The sequence below is a fragment of the Kryptolebias marmoratus genome, linkage group LG13, assembly GCF_001649575.2.
Source record: "Kryptolebias marmoratus isolate JLee-2015 linkage group LG13, ASM164957v2, whole genome shotgun sequence".
NCBI lineage: Eukaryota > Metazoa > Chordata > Actinopteri > Cyprinodontiformes > Rivulidae > Kryptolebias > Kryptolebias marmoratus.
In genome coordinates, this window is record NC_051442.1 from 83,937 (window position 1) to 95,037 (window position 11,101).

The 11,101-nt window shown below is 41.1% G+C and overlaps 2 protein-coding genes across 2 annotated transcripts; both read right to left on the minus strand.

The window, feature by feature from the left end:
- Window positions 1-2,432: 2,432 nt before the first annotated feature.
- On the minus strand, window positions 2,433-3,634 carry LOC108251083 (odorant receptor 131-2-like). The gene has a single exon (XM_037979171.1). The coding sequence runs from the start codon at window positions 3,408-3,410 to the stop codon at window positions 2,433-2,435; it is 978 nt and encodes a 325-aa protein (XP_037835099.1). The 5' UTR covers window positions 3,411-3,634.
- A 4,025-nt stretch (window positions 3,635-7,659) lies between these two features.
- LOC108251082 (odorant receptor 131-2-like) lies at window positions 7,660-8,973 on the minus strand. The gene has a single exon (XM_025002854.2). The coding sequence runs from the start codon at window positions 8,882-8,884 to the stop codon at window positions 7,919-7,921; it is 966 nt and encodes a 321-aa protein (XP_024858622.1). The 5' UTR covers window positions 8,885-8,973; the 3' UTR covers window positions 7,660-7,918.
- Between the last annotated feature and the right edge of the window lie 2,128 nt (window positions 8,974-11,101).

Here is an 11,101-nt window from a genome sequence, read left to right on the forward strand (position 1 = left end):
ACATTGGCTGTATGAGCCATACAGTGGCTGTTATTGGCCCAGCTCTTCTTGAAGGCGGGTCTAACGTTACCTGTGATTACTTTCATACTATCAAACAAATAAAAAACCCGCAACATGACGTGAATTTACTTTTTACTTCAACACATTATAAAAATGTAGTGTAGTAGAAAGTACAGATACTTACTGTAAAATGTAGCGAAGTAAAAGTCGAAAGTACCCATGTTTAAAAATACTTAAGTAAAGTACAGATACATTAAAAACGTACTTAAGTACAGTAACGAAGTACTTGTACTTCGTTACATCCCACCACTGCTTATTCTGCCTAAACGAGGACACGTCTGCCGTTACAAGATTTCCCCCAGAAAAGAGGCTAAGCCCGGTGGTAGGTGGCCGACCGTGATTTAGTAAAAAAAATGATTGAATTTGACATGAAAGTTGAAAATATGGATATTTATTATGTGATACTGTAAGATATTTGTGTCAAATATTTACACAACTACAGTTTTACAAAAAGGCACTTTTGAAATACTTATTTAAACAAAAATACAATTAAAATAAACACTAATTGATTGCACCTAATTTAAGTCACATTTACAAATAAATTAAATGAACATAAATGAAAAAGTGCAAACAAAGCACCAACACACGCCTCACTTCCAGGCCAATGAATAACAACAGAGATGCTGGACTGTACTGTGCAGATCTAATGCTGAATTTAATAGCATCATTTTGCTGGTAAACAAGGATAATATTTTCACTAAGCACAAAACATACTTACCATATTCAGTCTTGTAAAACCACCCGCTGAATTTCAGCTGAACTAACCATTTCTGGTTAAACCCGCTCGTTCCATGTTTATTACTGTGGCTCTGACAACCTGCTAACTCCAGGTAGCTGAAGGAGGCTCGGCCTCAGGGCTCATTAGAGTCCTGCAGGGCTCCGCGAGCAGCGCGGACCTGGAGCTTACGTTGGTGCAGTACTCTCCAAAAAGACGGGGCAGTACGCTACGTAACCAGTGTAAATACGGTAAAAAGAGAGCAGATGGTTGAATGGAGCGTGGCGCGCGGTCCACACAAAGTTATAAAAGGTGCATGACGTGACACCGCGCGGGACCTTCGCGCAGGGGCAGGGACAGCGCGATGTGTCACTGTTGGCGCGCGGTGAGGTAGATAAAGGCAGGGTCACCAAAGCCTGCCAGGCTAATAATACGCTGGGGGAAACCCTGCGTTAGCCTCAGGGCTGAAATCTTCTGTGGAGCTCGTAAAGTTGCCAAAAACGACGGTTCAGACTTTGTTCCCTAAACATTAACCATCGAGGACACAGTGAAACTTTCTCTAAATACGTTACACTTCAACAATCCAAGAAAATGACAGACAGTTTATTGTTTGTTTATTTTATTGATGCAAAACTTACAGAATGAAACACTTTTACTGAAGTTTCTTTCACTGAGTTTACTGTCAGGACAGGAAGCATAGGGCAGGTAAGTGGTTTGTTTTAGTTTGTTCATTTAATGTTATCTAAGGCGCTGACCCTCGGGACACTGCTTCAAACTGAATAATAACACGGATCATTACAATTACAAATCAGTAAGTTTAAAACCATAACAAACCATAACCATAACCATAACAGTGTTTTTATTTGGATTTATTGGATCATCTTTGTTCAGATAATAACCACTAAATACACATCTTTCTCCACCAAACGTCTGCAGCATAAATGAGGGAAATCAGCAGAATCAGGTTCTGTTGCAAACATTTACACTGAATTGGACGTATTTACTTGTCAGTTCATTTTAATCACAAAAAANCTGTGGGACTCCAGTCCAGACTCGTACAGATGTTCCTGTTCTCTGTTCCAGCTGTTTGGTCATGGTGTTCCATGTTTCTTTACCTGCCTGCATCTTCCATCCTGCTGTGATGTGCTGGACTGTCTCAGGGACATCAGCCTCCATCTTGGGTCCTGCCTGGTATGATGATTAGTGTCTCTGTCTGTCCTTCAGTCCAGCTCTTTCTAGCTGCTGGTTGGGTTGTTGATTTCAGCCACTTCCTCAGTCTGACGGTGGTTCATGTTGTTCAGGGGCTTGTCCTTCCATGATGGTTCCTCTTCCTCCTCTTCCTCATTATGTTTCTGCTGCCTGAGACGTTCTCTGAGCAGATCATCATCAGAGGCTTTCTTCCTGATGGAATCCAGGATCGTGGCTCTCTGGTTCGGGACCCATTTTCCAAATAAAAATGTGCTCAAAGATCAATATGTAATTTTACCTTTTTACAGTACAAACAGAGAAGCAAGTAATGCCCAGTGGGCGTCAGGTTTATTGTAGTTATTATATACATTAGTTCTCAAAGATGTTATTGAAACGATCACATTGTTTTTCATGTAAAAATGTTCATTGTATTCTATGAAAGGTGAATAAACAGGTTTTGAAAGATAAATCACATAAATGAAGTTGGAAGTACTCTGATTTTCTCCTTAGCTGGTATATCAGCGATCAAAGATGGCCGTTTACACTGACAGCTCAGATTAAATATGAGGACTGATCGAATGGTCAGATCTCTGAGACCATAGATCAGAGAACTCAGACATTTGGGAAAAACAATAAGAAAAATATAAAGGAGAACCTGCATTTGCACAGCTTGAACCCGGTCTAGAATTCGGGAGACAACTATGAGCAATGAGTTGTGTATAGTTGAGGACATAGTTAGGCCCATCTGCAGCAGATGCAGCAGCAGCGTCCTACGAGCCTTATTGGCTGAAGCTTTGTTTGTAGAGGCTGAGCGAGCTGCTACAATGATACCAGTATAGGAGAAAATGACTGTCACACCTCCTAATGCAAACAGAAAATATCTAGACACTTTGTCATAAAGTTCAGATACCGGGTCAACAAAGACACTATCTTTTCCACAATAGTCTGTCATCTGTGTGAGCTGCAGGTCAAGAAACGTAAACTTGAACATTATAATTAGTTGAATAATAGCATTTAGTGAACTGAAAGTCCAAACAACACAAATAACCATCCTTGTGTTTCTAATGGTGATGATGGCACTGTGTCTTAACGGATAACACACTGCCACATATCTTTCTAGACACATAATCACCAGAGTGATTGGAGAGAATCTTTCTGGAAGCGAGTAAAGTATTATCAGAGTAGAACACACAGGATACAGCAGTGTTACTCCACAAACAGACAGTAGAAACATCGACTGACTGTGAGCCAGCTGCATAGTATCTGCTAAAAGAAGGTTAAACAGAAGAAAATAACGAGAAGTCTCCTTAAACACAGCTTTACTCCTCAAAGTGTATAACATGGTGACATTAATGAGAAGAAACACACAGCATAGCAGCGTTGTCACGATGGCGGATAACACTAACCAATGGAGCCCCCGACGTTGCTGCTGAAGTGTGGTGTTCATCTGAGCTTGATTTGTAAATTACATATTAAACAGAACATAACATCTGAATTCAAAAAGTGAAACACAAAAACATAATATTTTCTTTAACAATCACAGCATTTAAGTCTTGACAGCTGAGGTAGCTACAGAGTTTGTTTTGTAATGTGAATGAATGATATATTGCTCTACCCACCACAGCATTTAACTCTTGACAACATAGATAGTACAGAGCTGTATTGTAAAAGGAATACTACCCTCCCTCCATGTTTTTGTTGCCATGATTGGTCTGAATGGTTAAAGTCCCTTCTCATAATATTTATGTTATTTGTCTATGCACTCAGCCCTCCTCTGAGGTGTCAGCACCTTTGAGAATAGTTTATTAAGTAACAGGTGTCATTAAAATGTCTAGGAAATAACCACAGTAAGAAACAATAATCTATCAACTTTTTGAAAAAACTACAATAAGAGTTGAAGTCTGCGTCTCCAGACGTATAACAGTTGGCCAGTTGTTTTTTAAAAAAGTTTTTTTGAATGGCAAGAACAAAGTCCAAGTCATCCACACATGCGGTGCCAGTCATCAAATACCCTGCTGGTATATTAACCTGGCCAAACTGACTGCTCTCCATGAACGCCTAGCAGGACAACTGAACCAGCTACTAATGGAAGGGACACACCCTGAGTGGTTGACCCAAGGCTGGACAGTATTGATCATGGAAGACCTCCAGAAAGGGGCATTTACATCCAACTACCGGCCAATTACCTGCCTCTGTACAACTTAGAAGCTACTGTCAGACATCATAGCAGCTAAGATAAATAGTCAGTACCTTAGTGAGGCACAGAAGGGAATTGAGACCAGGGGAACCAAGCAACAGCCCCTGGTTGACAGAACCGTAGTTGGAGACTGTAAGACCAGACATACAAATGTATGCGCTGCCTGGATTGACTACAGCCTATGACTCGATGTCCTACATATGGATACTGGAGTGCTTGAAACCCTACAATATCAACAGGACACTAAGAGCCTTCATTGAGAACTCTAGAGGCCAATTCAAATCCAACTGCACAAGCCAGCATCAAATGTGGCCTATACCAAGGCGATGCTTTGTCCCCACTCCTATTCTGCATGGGCCTGAACCCCCTCAACCAGAGAACTGCAAAGAGTTCCAAAGTGAATACCTGTTCCATTTTGGATATCACTTTGGACACCAGTCACCAGTTATCCATGTACATGAGGTGCCTGCATACCATGTCCTCCATGTAGAGGAGGTGATTGGTAACTGTATGCCAAAAGTGAGCAAGACGTCGACTCACTGATCCACCTCACCAGGATATACAGCAAGGACATTGGTATGTCATTCTGACTTGATAAGTGCAGCCAAATGGTGTCTAAGAGAGGCAAGGTGATCACAACTGAAGGGGTTGAACTACCGGAAGATCTCCAGGTTAGCTACAAGTACCTTGGAATACTACAGACTAATGGCAGCCAGGATGAGACCGCAAGGAAGTCAGCCCCAACCAAATACCCATGGGGAGTAAGGCAGGTCATGAAGAGCCAGCTGAATGGTAAGAACAAAGTCCAAGCCATCAACACATATACGGTGGCAGTCATCAAATACCCTGCTGGTATGATAACCTGGCCAACGCAGGAGATAGAAGCCACTGACATCAAGACACGAAAAATCGCAATGAACAGAAGGTTTCACCCTAAGTCCAGCACCCTGAGACTGTACACTAAAAGAAAGGAGGGAGGCAGAGGACTAGTGCATCAGAGCCACTATACAGGATGAAACAACCAAGATCCTGGAGTAAGTCAGAAAGAAAGCCCCCCAATAATCCCATTTTGCAAACCTTCCCTTTCACTCCTGCAGCTTTCCTTCTGTCACACCCCATCCCCCCTCTCTGACACTTGTCTCCATCCAGTCTACTCATCTTTCTCACTCATCTTGCTCTCTTCTTCACCTCTCTTGTGTCTCCAGTCTGTGGCAGGATAAAAAGCAGAACCCAAACCCAGATTAATCCCAGTGGTCATTCCATATGTTGCGACAGTTTCAGAGAAACTGAGACATTTTTTTTCTTTGAAACTTTATGTCCCAGTGGCTTTCAAACCCCAAAATACACTACAGCAAAAACTGGATCATCACAAAGACACGATCCCCTGGCATAAAAAGAGTAATATTGTGTATGCTGTTAAGTGCCAGGAAGATTGTGATCAGTTATACATCTGGGAAACAAAGCAGCCACTGGCCAGGGTAGAGTACCTTCTCCAGTTCGGGGAACAAGTCCTGCCCCAAGTGGAGGAGTTTAAATATCTCAGGGTCTTGTACGAATAAAGGAAAATGGGAGCAGGAGATTGATAGGCGGATTGGTGCTCCATCTGCAGTAATTTGGGCGCTGTACCAATCTGTTGTGGTGAAAAGAGAGCTGAGCTAAAAGGCAAAGCTCTTAATTTACCGGTCGATCTACGTTCCTACCCTCATCTATGGTCACGAGCTTTGGGCAGGGACTGAAAGAATGAGATCGTGAATACAAGCGGCCGAAATGAGTTTTCTCCACAGGGTGTCTGGGCTCTCCTTTAGAGATAGGGTGAGAAGCTCGGTCATCCGGGAGGGACTCAGAGTAGAGCCGCTGCTCCTCCACATCGAGAGAAGCCAGCTGAGGTGGCTCGGGCATCTGGTTAGGATGGCTCCTGGACGCCTCCCTGGTGAGGTGTTCTGGGTACGTCCCACCAGGAGGAGACTCACAGGAAGACCCAGGACACGATGGAGGAACTATGTTTCTTGGCTGGCCTGGGAACGCCTTTGGATTCCCCCACAGGAGTTGGCCCAAGTGGCTGAGGAGAGGGAAGTCTGGGCCTGTCTGCTTAGGCTGCTGCCTCTGCGACCCAACGCCGAATAAGCAGAAGAAAATGGATGGATGTTGATTGAATTTTATTACAATTGTTGACGTACATTGAGAATGTACGTCAACAATGGCGTTTTTAATGACACCTTTTGTTTTTCAGCACTTCTTCTTTTTTATTGGTGTATTTAGGGTCTGCTAGCTCTAGATAGCTTAGTAGTGAAAGGGAAGCTTAGCATGGCTTCTGGTTCTCTTCCGGCTTCTTCTGTTCTCACTTGCTCTGTGTGTCAGATGTTTAACTATTCCTCTGCCTCCCTTAGTGATAATGGTATGTGTTATAAATGTAGTCTTATGGTAGCTTTGGATGAGAGGCTGTCTGAATTGGAGGCTCTGATAAGGGAAGCCAGGTCCCTTTCAGCAGCATGGAGCCACTGAGAGTAGCTCCTGTTAGCAGTCCTCCATCAGACCCTGAGCAGCCATGACCCCAGGCCCTTATTCTCAGTTTTTGTCTAAATTCTCAGTTTTTCTGTCTGACTTATCATTGAATACTGATAAAGTAATTGTGGAAGTTTCAATATTCACATAGATGTTAAAAGTGATAGCTTAAACATAGCCTTTAGCTTGCCTACTTTTAAAAATAAAGATACAGCAGATTCTGCTGCATGCATAAATATTACATTTATTTAGAAACTAAATGTTAAATGATGTGGCATGCAGTAAAGTGTAATGTCCATCCATCCACCCATTTTTTTACACGTTAATCATTTCCTGGTCGCAGGGAGCTGGTGTTTGTCTCCATCAGTCACTGTGTGAGAGGCAGGGGACACCTGGACAGGTCTCCAGTCCATGACAGGGACACATAGCGACAAATGGGACACACAAGCATTCACCCTCTCACTCACACCTAGGGACAATTTATCAACATTGTTTTTTAATTCAATCAAAGTTAACACAACTTTTTAAAAAATGTATGGCACATTTTATTTGTTGGGAGAAAACTTTCAAGCAAGGCTGGTGGTAAATAAGCAAACATTTACACTGAATTGGACGTATTTACTTGTCAGTTCATTTTAATCACAAAAAACAGATGCAAATACTTTTAAAATAGTATTATTTAAAACAAAGATATACAGTAAAATTATATTTTAAAATGCGATTATGTTTAAATTTGGACTTAGTAGTTCAGTATATCTGTCCCACTCATTGGAATTGAAACAAAACACTTTAGACAAATGTGTAAATGAATACTTAATCTCATATTAAATGAGTCTCCATTAATTGTAGCAGCAGCAGGTATTGTTAATATCAGCTATGAAAGTATGAGCATTAAATGCACTCACTTCAGGTTCGACCTAATCACAGTTAATAATTCATGCATGTTCAGTAATTATTATGTATCACACAGGTTTAGTGTCTTTTTCAGTATGGGGTAATAAGTCATAAACTGTGAGCAGCAGTTCCTGGAAATTTTAAGCTAGGACCTCCTTGGACCAGACTTTTATTTATCTATAATCAATTGGAACGTTAGACTTTAAAGAGCTACAGGATTGTTCATTTCTCCAGTATACATTTTGTTATTGCTTTTCAGTGTACATTGTGGTTTATAAAAGACATAAATGTTTGAGTTTTTCTGAAAGAAACTTTATACTTTCAAAAGCTGAAAACATTAACATTTGAAAGAGAACTCTAATCTATGAAGTGAGATTCTCTTGGTTCCTAGCTGGGACATCAGAGATTAAAGTCGAGCGTCTACACTGACAGCTGAACCTGAACATGATGACATGACTGATATTCTGGTCCCTGAGACCATAGATGAGGCAGCTCAGACATTTAGGAAAAATAGTTAAACAAACATAAAGAAATACCAGCATGTGCGCACCTACAACCCTGTCCGGAATTTCGGAGACAACTATGAGCAATGAGTTGTGTATAGTTGAGGACATAGTTAGGCCCATCTGCAGCAGATGCAGCAGCAGCGTCCTACGAGCCTTATTGGCTGAAGCTTTGTTTGTAGAGGCTGAGCGAGCTGCTACAATGATACCAGTATAGGAGAAAATGACTGTCACACCTCCTAATGCAAACAGAAAATATCTAGACACTTTGTCATAAAGTTCAGATACCGGGTCAACAAAGACACTATCTTTTCCACAATAGTCTGTCATCTGTGTGAGCTGCAGGTCAAGAAACGTAAACTTGAACATTATAATTAGTTGAATAATAGCATTTAGTGAACTGAAAGTCCAAACAACACAAATAACCATCCTTGTGTTTCTAATGGTGATGATGGCACTGTGTCTTAACGGATAACACACTGCCACATATCTTTCTAGACACATAATCACCAGAGTGATTGGAGAGAATCTTTCTGGAAGCGAGTAAAGTATTATCAGAGTAGAACACACAGGATACAGCAGTGTTACTCCACAAACAGACAGTAGAAACATCGACTGACTGTGAGCCAGCTGCATAGTATCTGCTAAAAGAAGGTTAAACAGAAGAAAATAACGAGAAGTCTCCTTAAACACAGCTTTACTCCTCAAAGTGTATAACATGGTGACATTAATGAGAAGAAACACACAGCATGGCAGCGTTGTCACGATGGCGGATAACACTAACCAATGGAGCCCCCGACGTTGCTGCTGAACTGTGGTGTTCATCTGAGCTTGATTTGTAAATTACATATTAAACAGAACATAACATCTGAATTCAAAAAGTGAAACACAAAAACATAATATTTCCTTTAATAATCACAGCATTTATGTCTTGACAGAGTTTGTGTTGTAATGTGAGTGTTACCACCTCTTTTTTCTACACTCTTGTTGCCAGAGCTAGTCTGGACGGTTTAACTTCTTTCCCACACTATTTATGTGGTTTGTTGACACACACACACACCCCTCCTGTGAGGTTTCAGCACTTTCGATAGTTGTTAGGTGGTAATGGGTTGTGATGAACATGCCAAGAAATTAATAAGAAACAATAGTTCTAAAAAGAAACAATAGTTGATGAACTTTTGAAAAGTGATTATTCATTCAGTTTGTGGCCTGTGGCTTAGTATTGTCATTGGTGGTTGAATGGAAAGCAGTCAGGCTTTTGTTGTTGTTTAAAACATTCTGCCACACATTCAGTTATTATTTGATCCTTTGCTAAATTTTGTAAGTTTGTTCACTTGAAAAAAGAAAAACACAGTTTGTAAATATTTGGTATTTTTATTTTTAATGAAATGAGACAAAATATCAACAAAAATTCCAGAACAGCACACAATATGTAACAGTTACAGATTAATTTGCATGATTCATGTTGACTGAAACATGTATTTGATCCCCAAGCAAAACATGCTTTAGTACTGGGTGTTGAAACCTTTGTTGGTGAGCACAGCACTAAGACATTTCTTGTAGTTGGTCACCAGGTTTGGACATATGTCTGGACGGATTTTGGCCCACTCTGCTTTACAGAAACTCCAAATCCTTTAGGTTTCTTGGTTGCTGACTGGCAACTGGATGCTTCAGCTCCCTCCCCAGATTTTCTACAGGATTGAAGGCCAGACTCTGGTTAGACTACTTTGTAACCTTAAAGTGGTGGTTCTTTAGTCACTCCTTTGTTGCCTTGGTGGTATGTTTTCGGTCAGTGTCATGCTGGCAGATCTATCCACGACACATCTTTGGTGTTCTGTCTGAAGAAAGACAAGACTCATCTATTTAGATCCTGTTAACACATGAATTATGTCCTGAAAATACTGTAGATTTCCTGATGTTAAATATGAAAAACGTTACATGGTCACAAAGTAATGCTGGCATTGCAATACTTGTTTTGATGAGATCTCAAATAATGTTGAATCTGTTGTAGTTTTCATGTCAGGTCGCTATCTGGTGCTGTGATTTCAGGAGACAGTTCAGTCTCAAACATGAAAACAGTTACAGGTCTGTTTGGTATTTGTAGAATGTGAGAAATGTGTCTCCTCTGACTGAGGAGATGGTGTAGCATGTGTATGTCCCTTGTCAGAAGCTCTTATAAATTGAAAAGAGTGAGCATCACAAACAGCACTCTGCTATCCACTACTGTTATTGTTGTTATGATTTTTGCCCTAGCTCAGAAAAACTATTGACTGCAGCCGCCCAGGAGGTTCAAATGTTTCAGGAGTAAGAGTCTATTTAGAAAAAGTAGGAGGCTGACCATCCACTGGGCAAAGTGATCAACCAAGGGGGTCTAGGGGCCCTCTCCCTGAAATATTTGAAATGTAGAGAATCAGAAATGTATTTTCCTGGCATTTGGAACAAGGCTGGAAGGGTGTTTGAAGATACCAAAATCAACAGTTTTTGAGGACAATTTGTGAGTAGTTTTTGGAAGGACTGGGAGAGTTTTCAGATAATCATTCTTTTTCAAAGCCTCTTTCACATATTTTCCTAAATTTAAGGAATATGGATCTGGTCAGCTGGTCTTTCAACGCAATTGATCAAATCCTCTCTCGACTGGGTGAAGGAGAGTCCAGTCTCGGGATATGTCTCGCTGGGTATACGGTGGATTCCTGGCAGGAGTGGAAGACTGTGTACCTACCGACGTGGAGGTTCCTTACATATTTGGGTTTCTGATAACAGGGTTTCTGCTGTTTGGACCAGGCAGTTACCTGGGTTATCGACAAATTCGTGGATGGGTTCACGGATCGACCAGCACTCAGACTGTAAACAGGAGCGAAATTGCAAACTACTCCAAAGTGGCTGATATTCCAGACAAAGACAATGGCCTCTGGACTAAATGCAATTTCTGGACTCAGAATATGGAAAAGGTTAAAATCTTGGAGAAGCTGCTCGTTTCGGAACAACAGATTGGACCTGAAATTCAGCTATTTGGATTCGAGAATGTACCAGCAAAGACTTCAA

Bases quoted from the DNA above. Each gene is read 5' to 3' on its own strand.
- LOC108251083 (XM_037979171.1), bottom strand. From the start codon at position 3,410: ATGAACACCACACTTCAGCAGCAACGTCGGGGGCTCCATTGGTTAGTG.
- LOC108251082 (XM_025002854.2), bottom strand. From the start codon at position 8,884: ATGAACACCACAGTTCAGCAGCAACGTCGGGGGCTCCATTGGTTAGTG.